This window comes from Mya arenaria, chromosome 10 (assembly GCF_026914265.1).
Source record: "Mya arenaria isolate MELC-2E11 chromosome 10, ASM2691426v1".
NCBI classification, from domain to species: Eukaryota; Metazoa; Mollusca; class Bivalvia; order Myida; family Myidae; genus Mya; species Mya arenaria.
In genome coordinates this window covers 37,610,802-37,634,640 of record NC_069131.1, presented here as the reverse complement: position 1 = coordinate 37,634,640, position 23,839 = coordinate 37,610,802, and the positions used below count along the sequence as shown (strand labels likewise).

At 35.2% G+C, this 23,839-nt stretch overlaps 1 protein-coding gene across 5 annotated transcripts in view; it reads right to left on the bottom strand.

The window, feature by feature from the left end:
- LOC128206212 (neo-calmodulin-like) overlaps positions 1-23,839 on the bottom strand; it is a 181,969-nt gene that overhangs the window by 23,375 nt on the left and 134,755 nt on the right. Inside the window, exon 1 of one of the 5 annotated variants that reach the window (XM_052908528.1) lies at positions 4,031-4,075. The exons of the other annotated variants lie outside the window; for them this stretch is intronic. Coding sequence (XP_052764488.1) covers positions 4,031-4,060 — 30 coding nt within the window. The 5' untranslated portion in view covers positions 4,061-4,075. Of the gene's footprint in view, positions 1-4,030; positions 4,076-23,839 lie in introns of those variants that run through there. 5 annotated transcript variants of the gene reach the window in all.

Below are 23,839 nucleotides of genomic sequence, written 5' to 3'. Positions count from 1 at the left end.
GTTTACAATGGAATACAAGTCAATTTAAAATACAGTGTATATAAATTATATGATACTGTGAATATATTTCATATGTAGAAACTGAGAAACTATTTGCTTTAAAGTATGCTATATTTCATACATCTCAATTTAGAATTGTATATAAATTTAGTAGATGTAACTTTCAACAGACGAAATTGTTGTTTACTCGTAGTGAAATGCCAATATTATCTTTTTCATATATTTGCGAAAATACACACAAGTGGGCGAGGCAGCGAGCAACGAACAGTATGTGGACAATGCCCCCCCCCCATCCCCCACCCCCTCTCTGCCATTCGACAGTACAAAAGTGATCATCATGCGTTTAATAAAAGAATATTCTATTTTTGAATTCAAACAATATAGTTTCAACATTGCTTTCGTTTGGATCAAATTGTAAATACTCGAATAAAATGCTGCAGATGGGATGAAATAAAAGAATATATGACGATATGGTACTTGTCCTTTTAACAAACGCAGCTTTAACAATTTATAGCAGCTATTTTGAAATTCCACAATGATAACAAATCGGCAAAAAACGACATATGAGCCGCGTCGCGCGATTTTGGGCCTTCGGACATAATTATTACAAATGAAATAATCATTAATAAAAAATGCCAAAAATAATGATTTTTTCTATGTAAATCAATTTCTTCCTGACTTCTTTCTTTTTGAAGGTTTGTCATTGGTGCATCATTTTCTCGATAATTTATGACCATTGGTTTACTCATGTTTCCATAGCAACCATGGATTTCATCCCGACATATTTTGACTGGATTGATAGTCTGTGTTTAAAACGGCCAAATGTATTAAAAATACAAAAATGATTCATTATTTTTATTTTTATTTATGTTCCTTAAAGATTCTGTGATAAGAAAATAATTTAAATTATAAGCTAGTTGATATTGATACAATAATTTTGCACGTCATTTGAATAATGCACTTTTATTACGACGTCATTTGAATGACGTCAAATTTAGTATTCAAAATGCGCAATACATGATCTCACTTGTAAACACGTAACTTACGCAATTTAAGTGATATCAACATGAAATTTTCAGAATATCTTTCTGAAATTACATGGCATTCAAATACCTTAAAACATTGCAATAGCAAAAATATGTCCGAAGGCCCAAAATCGCGCGACGCGGCTCATATGTACAAAATATAGCAGGCTGCTATGATACAAAGTTACAAACCTAAAATTAACAGATTCATGTGTCGTCTGTATAGAACGTGTTATGTTACATTGCTATTAAAACATTGACCGACAATACCGACAAAAACACACCACAGATAAATCAGACGTTATCTTACATCGACAATCTATTTTTGGAATGTTTAATATTTGTAGGAGGTAGCAGGCGTTTGGAATTGCAGAAATGTAAACATGTGACGTCACTAGCCAGATGTCGTCTGCAAACAAACACATTCGCTCAAAAAGAAGTCATTAGAACTAGAAGTAAAAGTCCCTCGAGATAAGACGAAATAAACTCAGATTTCATTTTAAGTCCGTTTTAAATCCATCTGAGTCAGTTAGGTTTTATCTCTATGTACGCTTCAACTTTATTAAGGTATTGGTCAATGAATAATGATAAGCATGAAATGATGTCCCGCACGTAATCAACAACAACACCAAGGAGTGTAATATTACGGTGGCTCCGATGTATTTCCTTGTCAACAGACTTAGGCACATACAGTAATTAGAAAGTCACACAGCCGTCGAAGGCAAACGCTTATAAATATGTTGTTATTTTCTATTTTGATCAGATGTCATATTTTAAAATGATTCAGACAGACATGTGCCATAGACATTCGTACATGCAGATATAACTTTAACGAGATTGGGTCTTAGTTCTAGCTCGGTAAAGACGTCGCCGACATCGACGACGCCAATGCCGCCGACGATGATACTTAAGCTGTCAATATTCGATAAGGAGAGGGGCATACTTTTATCATCCGGTTGCAAACTGCAATTTACCTATTTTAAGGTATCTGACATACAAATATGATGCAAATGTGTGTTCGTGTCCAAACAGGGTGATATTGGTTTCGTGTAATGGTGGCCACCTCTCAACCAAGAGGCTGTAGGTTCGTTCCCCACCAGGGTGAGAGTGGTTTAATTCTATATGTGCCGCATCTCACCCATGAGGCTGTGGGTTCTATCCCAACCAGGGTGAAAGTGGTCTTATTGTATAGGTGTCCGACTGTCACCCAAGAGGCTGTGGGTTCGATCCTAACCTGGGTGAAAGTGGTCTTATTGTATAGGTGTCCGACTGTCACCCAAGAGACTGTGGGTTCTATCCCAACCAGGGTGAGAGTGGTCTTATTGTATATGTGCCGCATCTCACCCAAGAGGTTGTGGGTTCGATCCCCACTTGGGTGAGAGTGGTCTTATTGTATGAGTGTCCGCCTGTCACCCAAGAGGCTGTGGGTTCGATCCCCACCTGGATGAGAGCGGCCTTGTGGTACAGGTGTCCGCCCCTTACAAAAGTGCTTGTGGGTTCAATCCCAACTATGTGTACTTTCTCATGACCCTCATAAAGTAAACAGTACTGGTTTCTGCCCAGAAAACGGGCACGATAATGAATTATATCACCTTTCAACAGTCTGAACAATCAAATAAAAAAAATCAGAATAAACAAACAGCTTGATAAACCAGGGGAATGCAATTTTGATATGCACTGTACATGTGTGTTACTTGGTGCGAACTGATGATAAAGCTGATTAAATGTAGCTAGTGATCACAAATTAATCTTTATATTCACAGGTTCAGTGTATAAGTCGTTAGTTGCAAATTAATGTTGTTATAGTAACGTTGTGTTTGTTCAAATGGTCAACTAATAAAGAAGAAAAAACTACGAACTAAGAGTCGCTGTTGCGATATTAAAATATTTGCATATGTGTGAAATATTGTTTTGTACAGGGACTACATGTATCTATCATAGGTTGGGTATTTTCATGTATTGTATACTAGTGCTGGTAAAAACTACAAATTACATTTCTGTGTTGTAGCATACCACCGGGTTGTGAAAGTGTGTGCGTATGGGAGAAAAGGACACATTCGCACTGTTGATATTATAACAGTGTTTTATTATGTTTTATTGAAGTAACATCAGTCATCAACTGTCAAGTCTTTGGTGGTATTCAATATTCAACTTAAGTTAGCCTTGTGGTCAAACATCATTGACTTCATTCACTCTATTGGTCAGCTATTAATAACAAGTAATCCGATTAGCTACATCGTTCTTATATTCAATGAAGACTAATAATGAACACCAGCCCTGTATGTATCCATACTCTTAGTAAAGAAAGAAGACATATTTCAATTCTAAGGAGACATAAGGATTCACATGCTGGTCTTCATGAGGGCAGAAGAATGTACAGAAATAACAGAGTGCAGCAATGTTTCCATAACTCATTAGCTAAAAACCCGCATATATTTCTTGTCAGACTCATGCCTTCGCGAGAGGGGATCGCCGAACAGATTCATAATTAGTCATTTAGTAGAGCTTTGACATAGAAAAAAACTCCACAAAACAGATTTCAACCGCCAACTTTCCAAGTTACGAAAACAATCGTCAAATTTCACATTGTCATTGATTAGTTTTATTTTGTGAGGTATGTAAAAACTCGCGCATGCGTACTTGCACTAGTATAAAGGAATTCGATAGGCATTTCGCTTTGAACACTAACACAGTTTGCATTTCAAGGGGTGATCGAATGCAAAAAGGTTTTAAGTGACATAACAGAAGATGGAGATCTAGAAGAAGATGGAACCTTTTCGCATTCACCCCTTAATTTGCTTTTTGGTCTTCGAAACGATTAGTCGGCCAACGGCTGCGCCAGGCCTGCTATTTTTCTGGTTTAGAGTACCACAGATAAACACTATATATATCAAAACATTCGTAAACACCTTAAATTTAAAATGAGAAATAAGCAGCAATGCTCAAATACTCCTAAAGCGGACATTGTTTTTTTTTATTAGAGAAGTTTACATTATTAGTCTTACCTCAAGCGTGAAACTATATTTCCTTTTCATTGTGTTCTCTTAACGTTCCGTAAAATATGAGAATAGCTCCCAAATATCAAATTCAAAATACTGCGAATATCTTCTGCTTAGATGTTCCCCGTTTTGAATAATGAAGAATATTATGTTTTATGTTTTGCAACTTAAAAGTAACTGTCTGAAATTACACTCAGAAAGGAGAACGGATATTCATATTTAGGATAAATGTCAAAAATAATTAACTTATCCGACAACCATATCGTAATAAATACTTGTTCTGTCTTATACAAGTTCCCATTAATTTAATTTTGCAAGTTTTCGTTTCCTCATATAGCATTATTAAACTGGTAGGGTATGGAAGCGTATACCGTATATACTGATAGTGTTGTCTTGTCGACTTCATTTATGTCGATCTGACGAGCTATGAAGTTACATATTGTCTTAATAATATCGACTTGTACCTTTATTAACTGGATTTATTGATTTGAATTTCGTCGACAAACGAGAATGAAAAACACTTTATGTCGACTTTTATTCAAAGTAATTTTAACAAGTTTTGTCGAGAAACAAGTCGGCATAACCAGTTAATAAGTGGACAAATCGACTTTATTTTGACACCGTGCCGTCAATACGACATAAGGCAAGACAACCTGTCTTTGATATCATATCAGTATATACGATATACGCTTCCATACATCAGTAAATATACGCTTTTATACATCAGTGTAAATGGCATATGCTTCAATACATCAGTATTTACGACATAAGCTTCCGATACATAACTTTATACAATATACGTTTCCATATGGCCATTATGCAAGGATCATTAAAACAATTTCTAAATGACATTCATATCTGTTTTATTTATGTATTCCTTATTCAATATGTACGTTTATAAACATTACCAAGCATTCAATATGAGACCTTTATTCAGAAGATTGGTTTACAAATACTGCAAAGTATGCTTAAAAGTTGATCAATTGATACTTTGCAGTACACATATTTTCTTTTATAAAAATTAATTATGTAAAATTGTGCATTCCCAAAATCTATGGTAGGTTTCAATTGGTCTTAAGTAAGGTAATAGAAGAAAATTTAAAAAATAATATAATTGAGTAATCAATTTAGGTAAAAAAATAAGAGCACAATTGCCTATTCATGAACACAGAGATATCATTTACAATGGTGTGACTTTGCTATTATTCTAGTGTGGTTTATTCGTAAATAATGCAATTATTATGTTAAATGGTTTGAATAATAGCGCGGTTATTCGTAGGCGCACACACACTTGTTTAAAAAGACATGTTTAATGCATTGCGCATATCACTTGATGTCAAAAAAGAGATGTGGGTAAGAATGAATGATATTTGCTGCACCATTCGATGTCATGGTATCTGCATGAAATTGTAAATTTACTGGAATGAAACAGGTAGAATAAACGTAAGAAGAGTAAATATCGAGTTCTTGTTAAATGATGCACTCTTACTCCCAAATAAGATTTTACTTAATTAATATCATTGTTTTAATATACCAAAAAGTATGAATAAATGTCCAAAATAATGGTTCTTGTAAAGGATAACCGAGTTTAATTTGAAAGACAGGTGCAGAAAACACGGTATTTATACCTTATGAGACGATAGTAGATCGCAGTAAATCTTTAAGCACTCACCAATCATTTAATATTTTTGAGTTTTTAGCGAGTATATACACGGTTACAGTCTTGTTATCAGAAAGTTACATTTTCCATTAATGCATTATTTAGTAAGTAGTTCAAGATTTATCACTCAAAATCTATGTTTGGTGTATATGTGTATGTATTGATTTTGAATAAGAGTGTCACTTTAAGTGTATTTATTGAAAGATTGATAGCTAAAAAGTAAAAACGCAGTAAGAGTTTATTTAGAAATTTCTTCGTGAAAAGTTACCTAAGGGCGCTGAGCAGCGACTTAGTGTTAGCCTCTATAAAATTGTATCAGGTGACCAATTACTGCAAGATATTGTGACGTCACTAATATCAGCGTTGAAACTGAAATTTCGCCTTTGCATATGCAACTAGTAGGCGTGGCTATATGTACATGAGCAGTTATAGTAATTTACTGAATCATGAAGAGTCGTCGCCAGTAATAAGTTACGATTCTTCACCAATAAAAAACTAAACATTTTAAAAATCTAGTGCCCCTGGGAAAGTATTCAATATTGATCTTATCCTTATCCTTAAACATACCTCAGTGATTCCATTCAGCCTATTGGTCAGCTAAATATACAGGCCAATCAAAACACTTAGTTTCTTATCTTAATTTTAAGTTAAATCTAAGTCACGTTTGAAACGGCCCCTTATTGGCCCCTGATTGGCTGAAAATGAAGGGCAAACACTAAATACATGTTTATACATAGATATCATTATTTTATATAGAGTATTCAGCAGAAGTAGTAGTTATTTATATCACAATGGTTTACGTACAAAGCATGGGCATTCGTGCCTGTATATGAGTATTGTCAAATCAGATATAGAAACTAATTGTATTTTAGCACTGGTTCGTGGTCTTCAAGTTCAATTATCTGGAACTCGTAAAAAAATCTTAAAACCGTTTTTTTTTTCTCGCGTGCTTACAAACTCTTTTTTAAACATATTTTTAGATTCCGTTCAATATTTAAAATGCGCAATCCTTTAATTACATTAGGTAGATTACGTAAATTCACCCTTCGAGAATAAGTATTGAATTATTAATCAAGGCTTTTAGATTTTTCCTTCAATTTCATTACCTTTTATTACACAAATGGTATTATTTCACTCCCGTCTGGAAGGCTTTAATGCAATCAGACATTGGTTCTGTACATATATGTATACTCAAATGCTTGAATGAAAATGCAACATAGCATTTCTACATTATATTTCTGTAATCATAGGCCATATCAATAACATGATATGTTTGGGTATACTCAAGTATTCATTTCTATCTTTCAAGAAAGTCATTCTGTTTTTAAATACAGTCAAACTCCGTATGCTCGAAACCCCAGGGACCGGCGGAAATACTTCAAGCTCCGGAAAATTCCAGCGAAAGGGTAATGCTTACCTTCAGTATAAAGAAATCGGTCCTTTACATCGAGCTCGAGCCAACGAGACATTCGAGCCAAGCGAGTTCGAGCCAACGGGGTTTAACTGTACATAAAAACCTATGAAAGAAACTCACTTTCAATTTAATACATTCATGAATAGGTGGTCTGTAAGATGGAAGCACAGCGATACAGGTTGGGTAGAAATACACCCAGATACATAGACAGTTTTGGCAACTGCAACTTTTTAGACAATCCCTAGCCCCCTTAAGCCCTCCTCCACCACACCGACACCCTCCACTCGCCCTAGCTACGGCACAAGAGCTTCACATTTCATTTTCAAAATCGCTAGGTAACAGTGAAAAGAGCCAATCAATAATTATTTATTGCCAGGTACCATAAACAGACAATCATTTTGTAGATAGGTCTTCGTTACTCATTGAATGCACGCAACAGTAGCATATATTATGGCAGCAATCGAATAAAGATTGCCTGATACATATTCCATAAGATTTGATTGCACACTAGCATGTGATCAATCCAGGGGAAAAAGGAATGATTCTATCATCTCCTTTATTGAAGGTCACGTAGACCCTTTTACGTTATCAACCTTTGATTTCTTATGCTTTTGAAAATGACAAAAGCTACCTGGTATTTAAATGCATATACTTCGTATAATTCTGCCAAACGGGGCTAAAATGCACTACTCATTTTGTATGAATTTCGTATCTACGCATAAAGTCATATATGTTTGTGCATTTTAAAAGCTACCATGTATTTAAATGCATATACTTCGTGTATTTTTGCAAAGCGGGGCTAGAAGGCACATGTCATAATGTATGAATTTCTGATCTAAGCATAGATTGATATATGATGTGCATTTTAATAGCTCCATGTATTTAAATGCATATACTTCATATATTTTTGAAAAGCGGAGCTAAAAGGCTAAACTCATAATGTATGAATTTCTGATTGAAGCATAAGTTTATATAGAATGTGCATTTTAAAAGCTACCATTTATTTAAATGCATATAATTCGTATATTTTTGCATAGCGGGGATAGAAGGCACAACTCATATTGTATGAAATTCTGATTTAAGCATAGATTTATATATTTTGTGCATTTAAAAAGCTACCCGGTATTTAGTATCACATATATATTTCGTCTAGTTTTGCAAAACGGTGCAAAAAGGCACAAGTCATATAGCTCAAATTTCAGAATTATTGATAAATAGGTATATAATTTGCACTTGAAATACATACTACATAGGCATTATAATGTTATTGAAATATATATTGCACATATTTCGTATACTAGCATCCACAATCATACGTTTATACAGGTAACCTAAATGCCTAACAACTTACCATCATAAAATAAAAAAATAATCTAAATGCAATTTGCGCTACTAATATTATTTGTTACCTTTTGGGTTTAATCTTTTGAAATCCAGTTTTATTCCTGCACTTAAAGACAAACCAATTCACGCCGCTGTAAGTTCTTTAGCCCGAGTTAAAATAATTCATTTGTGCAGCCGCGGTTTAAATCTGTCCTAAAATCGACATTTACCACTGATTATGCGCACACACATTGAAATCATCTTATGTTATTGTACAAATCAAAATTGATGACACATTATCAATCGTCGTGGGGTAGATTGTTAACATCAGTTATGACGTCAATGGTCTCGCTTCGATAGCCATTTTTAAACGGATAATATTCTTAAGTGCGAGTTCAAATTACAGTGTTAAAGGTACAGTTGGCAAAGTTAATGTAAATTAAGCATAGCTTCTGAACATGAAATTAAATTCGAACGCTGAAATATCGAGATGAAATCTATCCAAAAGAGCTATGCTTTACGTAATTTTAAAGTGATACTCTTATTCAAATTAAATACAAACACATGTATAACAAACATCTATTTTGACTGATAAACCTTTAACTATTTACTAAATAATGGATTTATGGAACATATTAATTACTTATAACGAGATTGTAACCGTATTTAATAACAGAAAGCGGAAAGATATTAAATGATTGCTGAGTGCTAAAAGATTTACTGTGGTCTACTATTATATACCATAAGGTAAAATACCGTGTTTTATGCTCATTTCTTTCAAATTTAACTCGGTATCCTTCATACGAACCATTGTTTTCGACATTTATTCATCCTTTTTAAAATTAGAAAACATTATAAATTGTGATAAATCTTATTTGGGAGCAAGAATGCATCTTTAAATATAATCGCGTATTGTAATAAACGAATTTTTATTCTTTATAACTATTTTATAACATACATTTATGAACACCTCGACAATGGACAAGCGTGTCATTGCGCATAAATTAAATCAGAACATATGGGTATATTTTTTACCGCCTTCTTTAATTCAAGTTATAATTATATTGTGAAGTATTCGTGCGGTACCTTACACGTATTGTTTTATGGCTAATCAAAAGCCCCTTTTGGTGAAATTGTAAAAAAAATGCTATAATAATTAGTAATAAAATTCAGTACACAAATTATATGTCAATTTTTCATTCTTAAGTTGTATAAAGACGATTAATCAAGATTTCAGAAATAGATTTACTCAGTAATGCCTTTCAATAAACGACATGTTTGGGAATGGATAGGTCCACATACTTATCAAAATGTTTGATGTACTATTAAGTTGTAGGATAAAGTATTTACGTTTGTATAATTTGTCCCCGCCAAGATTTTTCCAATACTGCATTTCATAACTATTATTTGATATCTTTGATAACCTCATAATTATGCTTATTTTAATGAGTGCTTTGTCATTCTGTTAGAATTTAATACCACCAAATGTATTAAAGACCGTTGTCGTCGTTGTTGTTATTGTTGTTGTTTTTGTCACTGTTGCTGCTATTGCTGTTGTTATTGTAGTCGTTGTTGTTGTTGTTGTTGTTGTTATTGTTGTTGTTGTTGTTGTTGTCGTCGTCGTCATTGTTGGTGTTGTTGTCGTTGTCGATGTAGTTGATGTTATTTTAGTTGTTGTTGCTATTTTTATTGTTGTTGTTGTAGTCGTCGTTGTTATTGATGATAATGTTGTTGTTGTCGTTAAGCTAGTTTTTATTTCTGTTATTGTAGTTGTTGTTGTTTCAGTTGATGTTGTTGTTGCTGCTGCTGTTGTTGTATAGGAACGAAACCGATGAGATTTTAACCAAAAGCGTCGTATTTCTCCTTTTATTGACTTCCTTTTAGTCAATAGTGTTCCTAAAATTTGGATGATAACTATGCCTCTGTACATATTCCAAATTCCTCTTATAGGCGCACGCTTCTTTGTTAAGTTCTATTCATAAGTTGCCAATATTATACTTAAAACATTTGATCAGAATATTCTAATTTTACAAATGCTTTAGTCAATCTTTAACTAAACTTAGATTCGGCCTTGAGCCGAGCGGATCATTATGATAATATTAACACTAGAGATTATTTTTCAAATTATTCATTCATTCAAGCTATTTTCGCCTATTCGAAATATTACGAATCACTTAAATTATTTAAACTTGAAGCAGTTAATTTCTATATATGGTAAACTTGAATGAATGAATATTGTCCTATCTCTTCATGATTATCGAAGGATGATATAATCTGCAGAAAATAAATCAACAGTAAATCGGTTACCCGTTATCTTTGCTTTTAAATCTGTTACGTATCAAATTAATTTTAAAGGTGCACTCTTACTCCCAAATCAGATTTACCACAATTACTAATAGTACAATTGTTTTGATGTACCAATAAGGATGAATAGATGTTGAAAACAATGGTTCTTAAAAAGGATAACGAGTTTAGTTTGAAAAGAAGGTGAAGAAAACATGGTATTTCAACCTTATGAGACTATAGTTTAAATATATAGATCACAGTCAATCTTTAAGCACTCACCAATCATTTAATATTTTTGCGTTTTCAGCTATTAAATACACGGTTACAATCTTGTTATCAGTATTTAATATTTTCCATAAATCTATTTTTTAGTAAGTAGTTAAAGGTGTATCACTCAAAATTTATGTTTGTTTTACATGTGTATGTATTGACTTTGAATTAGAGTGTCACTTTAATAAAAGATAAACTATATGCTGGTCATATCAATATCATCATATTATCCATATAGTTATCATGATATTGAATAAGGGATGCATTATCACGTATCATATATATTGTATTGGTGATGGTTAGGTTAATTTAGATAGATATAACACCAATACAATGGAGTGTATGATTGTCAAATCATTTCTGCTGATAATAAAAAGTTGTAATGTCAAAAACTAATGTTTAAATTAATGTATGTTATTCACGCGTTTTTCTCACGTTTATCTGCAAATATTGATAAATAAGACTGACGGGCAGACTGGCAGGAAAGCAGAAGGACAAGACAAAATAAACAAATAAAGACATACATACATAAATATAGACAGACAGAAAGACACAAACAAACAAAATCATACTGACCGACCGACCGACCGACCGACCGACCGACCGACTGACTGACCGACTGACTGATTGACCGACCGACTGACCGACCGACCACATTGACCTGACTGACTGACTGACCGACCAGATTGACCTGACCGACCGACCACATTGACCTGACTGACTGACTGACCGACCAGATTGACCTGACTGACCGACCAGATTGACTGACTGACTGATTGACTGACTGACTGACTGGCTGGCTGGCTGGCTGGCTGGCTGGCTGGCTGGCTGGCTGGCTGGCTGGCTGGCTGGCTGGCTGGCTGGCTGGCTGGCTGGCTGGCTGGCTGGCTGGCTGGCTGGCCGGCCGGCTGGCTGGCTGGCTGGCTGGCTGTCTGTCTGGCTGGCTGGCTGGCTGGCTGGCTGGCTGGCTGGCTGGCTGGCTGGCTGGCTGGCTGGCTGGCTGGCTGGCTGGCTGGCTGGCTGGCTGGCTGGCTGGCTGGCTGGCTGGCTGGCTGGCTGGCTGGCTGGCTGGCTGGCTGGCTGGCTGGCTGGCTGGCTGGCTGGCTGGCTGGCTGGCTGGCTGGCTGGCTGGCTGGCTGGCTGGCTGGCTGGCTGGCTGGCTGGCTGACCGACCCACAGACAGACCCACAGACAGACAGACAAAAATATCAAAAATACCGGCCGACCGACCGACAGACAGACATACAGATAGATAGACAGACATATTGATAGAAAGGCAAAACAGACAGACGGAGAGACAGTTAAACAAAAGATAACCTACGAAAGAGAGAAATCAAGCAAGCAATAAACTCAACTAGAAAAAGAGAGACAGAACCTACACAGATGTAGTCCATAAACACATACAAATACTAATAGGAACTGGCAGTTGTTCAAACAATATGGAATTAGATACAGCAATTCCAATTTAGAATTATAATAGGATTATACAACCGATCCATATGATTACGTTATCATGTTGAAAGTTCATAAATTAAGTAATCAGAGTTGTAAATGTCAAGGAATTGTAATACTCCTGTCAAAGGTACATTTAATGTTATGGGGTTTTTATCAAATGATTAATTCTTTTATATTATTTCGTTATGACATGTGATATACCTTTTTTATATGAACTTCACTTTCCACTCATCTTCCTACGCATAAAACCGTGCATATGTATATCAAACATTGTGTTTTTTGCTAATTCGTAGATGAGTGAAATATTAATCTAAAATGATTTTTGATGAAATAAATGTAAAATAGCGTATTCGTATATCTCCACTAAACACTTAATTGGATTTCAGAGATTCTATGACAAAGCCCAAAGAAAATGTTAAATGTATACCCGAATACAAATAAATTGCGATATTTATATTTTTTCTTTTAAATGGGGTGGGGTGAATCTTTTTTTCTTAGATGTCTGTTTCACTTTTAAATATGTGCTCACGCTCTTTCTTATGGCATAAGGGACTTTGTTTTTGACCAGCCACGAACGCGATAGTGACACATCGACATAAATAGTAGCTATTAATAAACCCCGTTCCCGGACAATACGCAAATACAGACCTTGTTCAACATTTCTATTTGAGTCAATAAAATTTAAGGGGCGGCAAAAAAAACAGGGGGCGGGCGGGGATGAAAATCTAGCAATACATTTATAGTCGCCTAAGTGAAATAATAACTAATGAATTTAACGCTACGTTGCACTCAAAACCAGTCACAACGGTATTAGCCATGACTTTCTAAAATCCTAAAAGAACATGTCCTTTGTGTGTAGACAAATACAACTTATATCTAAATCTCAATCCATTTCTCACGACGATTTTCCAGGGAATCACGAATATAGACGGCCGCCAGAGAATACAAATCTTATTTATCAATATCAGAATAGAACTGATTTTTGCCAGATATGCATAAGAAATGAAACACTTAAAACTCCCAAGAGTTTTATGGAAAAAGCTAAGATCAGGAAACCTGAAAATATTTTGGATACTTAACCATTGAAGGGCGAATGTAGAGTTATTCCACCATGTTATACCCTATGGCAGTTACTTAATATAAAAGCTGCAGTCGGATATATGCCAATGTATTAGTAGAAGTAGTTCGTAAAATTTGTAATAATAATATAATTGATTATTTGTAGTTATTTGACATGGAATTAGTATAACTCAGATCAAATTAATATCCAGTGAAGTGTCTTATTGTGTAAAATTAAGATTTCTAAGAGTAAAGAGTAATGACCTTGGGTTTAACTGTTAAATTGAAATTACTACGCGATCTACTTGCAGCGTAATTTTATGTAAAAAATTCTGACATTGTAAACCGTCCATATACATCCGGATTTGTTTTTTATGGAAAACGGTAGAGATGTTCCGATTGCAGCAATCAAACATCCATCCATTTTAGCGCTAGAGCAGTGACTTATTGGTCTCAGAAAGACCCAATCAATCACATAGACGGGGCAATATTGGATGAGACGGACCCACATCTTATGGCCGATAATCAATTAGTACAACAAAGTGTGTGATATCTTCATCTTTTGTCGGGAGTTCGAGCAAAGGTGCGTCAAGTTATTTCAGAGACCAAGTAGTCCGCAACGTCGGACGTTTAAGCAAAGAAGTTATTACACAAACCATGTAGGGTGTCGGCCCACAACGAAATGCTTCCGGGTCGTAGTACCCCTTCAAGTAGTTCTTAAAAAAGTTTCTCCCCATTCAGGTAGCATTTGATGATGTGTACGTTGTATTCTTGAACGTATTTTTAAGTTTAGACATGCTTTATATCATGTTTGAAGATAATAATGTTGTTTTGAATGATATTTTGCAGGACCTCTTTTTGGGGTGGAAGGATCCAGAGATGACCCCAGAGATGAGGCCATGACTGTGGCACATGGACGTTATAGATAGTGACTGTAAAGAAATGAAAATAGCAGAAAAACGAAACTATCTTGATATGGTTTTCTGGTGTTAAATCAACAGACAAAGAGTTCATAATTTGTCGGAAAATAATGTCATAGCTGAAATCTATTCTGCAAATTTATAATAAAGTGGTGAACTGGAGTGATTATACATATAACAAGAAGGGCAATTTCGTGGTGGGTCGTGTCCGTAGACAGCACATGTAGTTGAGTGTTCCAAAACAAGATGGCGGCTATTTTTTAAGCCCTGATTTTCTATAGCTTTTTAATGCAGTTTTATGAGCAGTTTTAAACAAACAAGAATCTTCAGTTGTGCTTTAAATGCCATTTGAATTATACAATATGAACAAAAACCTGCAGGCGACACCCTGACATTTCACTGGAAGATGAGCCTAGCAAATGGAGTGGGTGGGGTAAAACAACGATGACTTTGCCAGGAAGGAAAGGCTATGCACAATTAAGACAGACACTTGTTTCAGAAGTAACATTGACGACGACAGTTTTGATGACAGACCCACCCGAAACAACTACATGTAAACATCAACAGTATTCACTACAAATTTAGAGATTTTAAAGAAATCCTCATTAACAAAATGTCCGTTACATGTTGATAAATGCAGAAACAAAGTTAGACAACTCTTTTACATCAACCCTTTTCAGAAAGAGGGATACCGTTTTATCGTTCGTTCTGAAACTGGTTTTTGAAACTATCGAAACCCCCTCCCCCCCCCCCCCCCCCCCCCCCCCGGAGGCAGTTTTGTAGGTTCGTTTTAACCGAAAACTAGCTCACTTTGAAAAAAGAACATGGCGGACAGTGACCCCACACGTGTGTCAAAACACCAATTAGTTGAAACAGGCATACGACCATCTGCGGTATCATTGTTTTAAAGAGATATAAAAATAATGGCTCCATGAAGAAGCTCCATAATGATATTGAAAATGTACATAACCATGCGTTTGTTCCTTCAGGCAAAACTATCGAAACAGGTTTCCAAACAGCCGAACTCCTTGAAACCAAAACTGAAACTAGTTTGGTATCAACAAATAAATGGCCTCAGTATAAGGTTTCGGAGTATATTGAATATGGCACCGGTGTTGTGCCAAACAACCCGTCAATTATTGGAAACTATAAGACGGTGACCTTGGTTGGACTCCAACACAAATCTCCTGGGGCTGTATTGCCTAAAGTCCTGGTCCCAATTTCTCGAAACTTTTTAAGCTTAACAAGCTTAAGTAGCTTATTGTAATAAGCCAAATTAATACGGAATCGAATTTTGATAAATGAAAAATGGTTTATTGTGATTACCATAAAGATAGTTCGGGGTGGTATTCAATATGTAACTTAAGTCAATCTTATGGTCATACATGATTGACTTCATTCACTCTATTGGTCAGTTATAAATAACAAGCAATCTGATTAGCTACATCGTTCTTAGATCCAGTTAAGACCAGTATAGAATACCAGCCATGCATATCTAAAGTATAAACACTCTTAAAGAAGTAAATCTTACGCAAAATATTGAAAAGCAAAAATAGTGAGTTTAGCTTAATTCTGTTATAAGGGACTTAAGAAGTTTCGAGAAATCGGAGCCTGAGTCTGATTTTCAGACTTAGGCTGAGACAACTGAATTCTTACATGTTTCATAATATATATAGTATAACTAATTTTGACAAACAGATTGATGATATATTATTTATAAACGGATGCATAATGTTTTAACAATCTTTGTTCCTATAATAACAGTTTTACAACGAAATTAAAGTGACACTCTGATTTGAAAAACAATACATATACATGTATAACAAACATAAATTTTGAGTAATAAATCTTTAACTACTTTCTAAATAATGTATTTATGGACAATATTAACAACCGATAAGAAGATTGTAACCGTTTACTTTATAGCTTCAAACCCAAAAATATTAAATGATTGGTGAGTGCTAAAAGATTTACAGTGATCTACTATTGTCTCATAAGGTAGAAATACCGTGTTTGCACATTTCTTTCAAATCAAACTCGGAATCCTCCATAAGAACCATTGTTTTCAACAATTATTCATCCTTTCTGTTATATTTCAACAATTGTATTAATTGTGGTAAATCTTATTTGGGAGTTAGAGTGCATCTTTAAGTTTAAGCTCTTCAGAGTCTGAGTTTCAAACTCAGTACGATAATGAATACAAACCCTGATTGGGAGGCTGAATGATATGAAATGTTGGACATGCATTATAAATTACTGCTCACAATTCTCGTTACACACATGCCTTCACACCAAGAAACAAATTAAACACAATGCGTGGGAATATTAGCATTCGTACTTTTACAGCAAAATAGTGCTAGTCAACAAAAGCGGTAGCTTCATTATTTGAAGATACCACACCTAAACAATCAGGTTGACAATTAATGAAAACGCTGAGTGCTAACCTGTAGGTGTCTGGAATTGTTATAACGAATGTCAAATGTCATATAGAGTTCAGATGCCCACATACTTTGTTTGAACGAAATACGTGGGCTGCCTCGAATCACACAAATGTTTCTCAATACTGCATAATGCAAGTAATTAAGAATACCTCCCACTTAGGGGCATTCGTATTGGTCGTCATGGACTTCATTTGTCCATCTAAGAGGATGCATGATATCCACTGATGATATGTGTTACTCAATGATGTATGCGACTCGAGAATGATTATGCTACTCGAGAATATTTTGTGTTACTCAATGTTGATTTATGCTACTCAATGATGATTTATGCTACTCGAGAATGGTTTGTGTTACTCAATGTTGATTTATGCTACTCAATGATGATTTATGCTACTCGAGAATGGTTTGTGTTACTCAATGTTGATTTATGCTACTCAATGAGGATTTATGCTACTCGAGAATGGTTTGTGTTACTCAATGATGATTTATGCTTTTCAATGGTGATTTATATTACACGAAAATAATTATTGATACAAAATGATGGTTTATGTTACACGATAATGATTTATAAAACTCAACGATGATTTATGTAACTCGAAAATGATTTATGATAGCCAATGATGATTTATGCTGCCCGAGAATGGTTTTATGTTACTCAATGATAATTTATGCTACCCAAGAACGATATATGCTACTCGACAATGATTTATGTTAGCCAATTATGATTTATGCTACCCGAGAACGATATATGCTACTCGAGAATGGTTTTATGTTACTCAATGATGATTTATGCTACCCGAGAACGATATATGCTACACGAGAATGGTTTTATGTTACTCAATGATGATTTATGCTACCCAAGAACGATATATGCTACTCGAGAATGGTTTTATGTTACTCAATGATGATTTATGCTACCCAAGAACGATATATGCTACTCGACAATGATTTATGTTAGCCAATTGTGATTTATGTTGCCCAAGAATGGTTTTATGTTACTCAATGATGATTTATGCTACCCGAGAACGATATATGCTACTCGAGAATGGTTTTATGTTACTCAATGATGATTTATGCTACCCGAGAACGATATATGCTACTCGAGAATGGTTTTATGTTACTCAATGATGATTTATGCTACCCGAGAACGATATATGCTACTCGAGAATGGTTTTATGTTACTCAATGATGATTTATGCTACCCGAGAACGATATATGCTACTCGAGAATGGTTTTATGTTACTCAATGATGATTTATGCTACCCAAGAACGATATATGCTACTCGAGAATGGTTTTATGTTACTCAATGATGATTTATGCTACCCAAGAACGATTGATGCAATTCGAGAATGGTTTAATGTTACTAAATGATGATTTATGCTACCCAAGAACGATTGATGCTACTCGAGGCTGGTTTTATGTTACTCAATGATGATTTATCATTTTCGAAAAGGATGTAAGCTACTCATGAATGAAATGCATGTTGCTAAAGATAAGTGTATGCAACTAAATGATGAGTTATGCTATTCGACATTGATGGGGGTATATGTTACTCAATAATGATGTTTGTCATTGAATGATGATTTATGCTGTCCGTAAATGTATTCAACGATGATGCATGTTATTCTTGGATGATGTATGCTACTCGTGAATGATGTATGTTACTCGAGGCTGATGTATGTTACTCCATGATGATGCATGTTACTCTTGGATGATGAATGTTACACCAGGATGATTAATGTTACTCTTGGATGATGTATGTTACTCTAGGATAATGTATGTTACTCTTGGATGATGTATGTTACTCGTGGATAATGCATTTTACTCGTGGATGATGTATGTTACTCTAGGATGATGTACGTTACTCTAGGATGATAATTTTTACTCGAAGATGATGTATGTTACTCGAGGATGATGAATGCTACTCGAGGATGATGTATGTTACTCTATGATGATGTATGTTACTCTAGGATGATGTATGTTACTCGAGGATGATGTATGTTACTCTAGGATGATGTATGTTACTCGAGGATGATGTATGTTACTCTAGGATGATGTATGTTACTCGAAGATGATGTATGTTACTCGAGGATGATGCATGTTACTCAAAGATGATGTATGTTACTCAAAGATGATGTATGTTACTCGAAGATGATGTATGTTACTCGTGGATGATGTATATTAATCGAGGATGATGTATGTTACTCTAGGATGATGTATGTTACTCGAAGATGATGTATGTTACTCGAAGATGATGTATGTTACTCGTGGATGATGTATGTTACTCTAGGATGATGTATGTTACTCGTGGACGATGTATGTTACTCGTGGATGATGTATGTTACTCTAGGATGATGTATGTTACTCGAGGACGATGTATGTTACTCTAGGATGATGTATGTTACTCTTGGATGACGTATGTTACTCTAGGATGATGTATGTTACTCGAGGATGATGTATGTTTCTCGATTATGCTGTATGATGGTCAATGATGATTTAAGCTAGATTCGGTTGACATATGTCCATTGATTGTGATGTATTTAACATGAAGGAGAATTAACGAGACTGGAGGTAATTAGAGGATGGGGTCATTCAAGGACGATTATCCTTCTCAATGATGATATATGATACGTGAATGTGATTTAAAGAATATTATTTGATAACTATTTTACATACAATTATACTTATTCATTAACAAGGTGCTGTAAATTGAGAAGCGAAACTTCGGTGCAATGTTTTAATTATGTGTTTGTTTCATTACAATGGTTTCTTTGAAAACTAAATTAAGCAGTGCTTAAGTAGCCTTAAGCATCTGCAGTAATTTGTCCTAAATTGAGTTTCATTTCGAAAATGGGAAATCAAAATGAGCTCCTTAACTAAGTTTACATGTACTCATCTCCTGGGGCATATTAATTTACCCGATCCTCATTAAAGTTCATTTAAAGAATAAAACGACCTTGTATTGATTTTATTATCTTTCTCGATCAAAGAAAGCAATAAACCGCCGAGGAAGTACAAAAGTACAACATCAATGTATACCTTTCACTCTATTTAAACGTTGGAGAAGCAGTACGAAATATCTTAACTCCCAGCGGAAATTTTCAATTGACGAAAACAATAACTTTCTTGTGTTGAATTTTTCTAACTGTTCACAAACTAATATCCTTTGCGTCTGTCTATATCCGTTAAACTATTTTCAGGCACCATTTCCTGTTTATCCGCGCTATTGACGATCTACGACACAATGCCGTGATAAGTAACAATAATAATTGTCAAAATATCGTCCTAAACACCAGTTAAAATCCAGATACATTGACGGAGCACACAGAGCACTCGTAACGTGCCTTCAAATCTTAATATACGTTCTTTCTCTGTTCTTCTGCTCAGAAAAAAGTCGTCTGCTACTATATATTGATTCTACATGGACTAGAAGAGCGAGTTACAAAAATAGATAAACAGAACACACTGCAATTCTATTGCCCGATATAGCCATAGCGGCGCAGCTTTTAGCTGGTCACTTCAGTGCCATCCTGGAGCAGGATATCCAGTTGTCCACGCAGTCTGATTCTAAAGAAATTTTGTTCAGTTTCTCCATGCAAAAAATACAGAAAATAAGAAAATAAGTTCGGAATTCCTCGGCCGTTTTCCATCGAATACAACCTTGGATCTATATGGACGGTTTACAATATCAGAAAATCAGTTTAACTACGCTGCAAATAGATCGCGTAGAAATGTAAATTTAACAGTTAATCTTAATGACTTTATACTTTCGGGAATCATAATTATTTATGCAATATACACTTCAATGACAATCAATTTAGACTTACAATAATACACAACACACCTTAAAACACTTAAATTAATAAATACTTTTATTTAAAAAAAATACGAACTACTTCTACTGATGTATCGGCTTACATCCGATATTGTTTTCGATAGAAAATCACCGAGGTTTTCCGAATGGCATTGAACTTTTATAGCATTCTTATGAATCCCCCCTGTACAGATGATAATATCATCTATTACTCTTTAATATTCCTTGTGCACAAACTAACTTAATTAATAGTTTCGCTGATATATATCCCAGACGCTCACGAAGCACATAATGTTCTGCTCTGAATACGAAATCAAAGACTCTCCTATGATGTAAGAGAGAAATGATCCTTTTATATTATTTGATCGAACAAGTAATCCATAAATCGATTGCAACGGATGTAAAGGACTTTCACTTTAAAGGGACGCCATCACGGTGTAAAGGTTCAGACATCGAAATCAATAAGGGACTCGTTAACATTGTATAGGGACTCGTTCACGATGTTTAGGTTCAGACATTGAACTCAGAAAGGGACTCGTTCACGATGTTTAGGTTCAGACATTGAACTCAGAAAGGGACTCGTTCACGATGTTTAGGTTCAGACATAGAACTCAGAAAGGGACTCGTTCACGATGTATAGGTTCAGACATAGAACTCAGAAAAGGACTCGTTCACGATGTTTAGGTTCAGACATTGAACTCAGAAAGGGACTCGTTCACGATGTTTAGGTTCAGACACTGAACTCAGAAAGGGACTCGTTCACGATGTTTAGGTTCAGACATTGAACTCAGAAAGGGACTCGTTCACGATGTTTAGGTTCAGACATAGAACTCAGAAAGGGACTCGTTCACGATGTATCGTTTCAGACATAGAACTCAGAAAAGGACTCGTTCACGATGTTTAGGTTCAGACGCTGAACTCAGAAAAGGACTCGTTCACGATGTTTAGGTTCAGACATAGAACTCAGAAAGGGACTCGTTCACGATGATTAGGTTCAGACATAGAACTCAGAAAGGGACTCGTTCACGATGTATCGTTTCAGACATAGAACTCAGAAAAGGACTCGTTCACGATGTTTAGGTTCAGACATTGAACTCAGAAAAGGACTCGTTCACGATGTTTAGGTTCAGACATTGAACTCAGAAAGGGACTCGTTCACGATGTTTAGGTTCAGACACTGAACTCAGAAAGGGACTCGTTCACGATGTTTAGGTTCAGACATAGAACTCAGAAAGGGATTCGTTCACGATGTTTAGGTTCAGACATAGAACTCAGAAAGGGACTCGTTCACGATGTATAGTTTAAGACATAGAACTCAGAAAAGGACTCGTTCACGATGTATAGTTTCAGACATAGAACTCAGAAAAGGACTCGTTCACGATGTTTAGGTTCAGACGCTGAACTCAGAAAGGGACTCGTTCACGATGTATAGGTTCAGACATAGAACTCAGAAAGGGACTCGTTCACGATGTATAGGTTCAGACATAGAACTCAGAAAGGGACTCGTTCACGATGTATAGGTTCAGACATTGAACTCAGAAAAGGACTCGTTCACGATGTATAGTTTCAGACATAGAACTCAGAAAGGGACTCGTTCACGATGTATAGTTTCAGACATTGAACTCAGAAAAGGACTCGTTCACGATGTTTAGGTTCAGACATTGAACTCAGAAAAGGACTCGTTCACGATGTTTAGGTTCAGACATTGAACTCAGAAAAGGACTCGTTCACGATGTTTAGGTTCAGACATTGAACTCAGAAAGGGACTCGTTCACGATGTATAGGTTCAGACATAGAACTCAGAAAGGGACTCGTTCACGATGTATAGGTTCAGACATAGAACTCAGAAAGGGACTCGTTCACGATGTATAGGTTCAGACATTGAACTCAGAAAGGGACTCGTTCACGATGTATAGGTTCAGACATAGAACTCAGAAAGGGACTAGTTCACGATGTATAGGTTCAGACATCGATATGAGAAAATGATTCGCTTATCATGTATAAGTTCACAAATCAAAGATAACATTAATCAATGAATGAAAATACCCGGATGTGAATCAGAGACACAGTATTCAGGCCCTGTAAATATTAGCTTAGCTCCACAGCCAAAGAGAGATAATAGCAAAACGAGCGAAAGCCACTTCCGGGCTAGATCGGAATGTTTTCTTGACAAATGTGAGTATGACCAACTTCTGACGAATACAACAATATATACAAATAAGTTAGAGTCCGCAGAAAAAGAGCGCGGTCTGTTTTCTGTAGTTCGACAACAATGAACTCTAACATATATTTAAGTTATGTTGTAAATACATATCTAAAATAATATTATAAATGTTACACAAAAATGCATAAAACGTTAGTAACTCTATATAAAAAGAGTCCTTTTAAGCTTGGTTAGCAAAAATTCAATGCAAAAGGGCATCTGCCAGTTAATAAATAGTACGTTTTTGTTCATAAAAATAAGTAAAATAACTGAATTTCATCGGAGTTTGAACAAATAGTTGCCCACCTTAATACTCTAAGAAAGTCCCTTTAACAATATACAGAAAATTCAATACTCACCAGGAAATAGAAGCTCTGATTAATTTGTTTTAATATTTCAAGACGCATTGAACGGTTTTCCTTTGCAGAAGCTCCATTACATAAATAACCAAGTTAAATACAATTTAATAGGACAATATGTCATAACAAAGGAAAGATCCATTAGATACATGTTAAGAACAATTTAATAGGACAGTCTATCATAACAAAGGCCAGTTCTTTTGCGAAGATCATTTACATGCATAACCAAGTTTGATACAATTTAAAGGGACAGTATGTCATAAAAAAGTCAGTATTTTTGCGAAGATCCGTTACATTCATAACCAAGTTTAATACAATTTAATAGGACAGTCTATCATAATAAGGCCAGTTCTTTTGCGAAGATCCGTTACATACATAACCAGGTTAAATACAATAAAAAGGGACATTCTGTCAGTTTTTTGCAAAAGATCCATTAATACACAATCAATTTAAGTAATTAAATAGGAAAATCTATCATGGCTTATGCCAGAATATGGCCAATTAAAAAAAGCACAATCTGTCATAGCAAATGCAAAAAATGGCCAATTTAAATTGCACAGTCTATCATGGCATATGCCGGAAAATGGCCTATTCAAATAGCACAATCTGG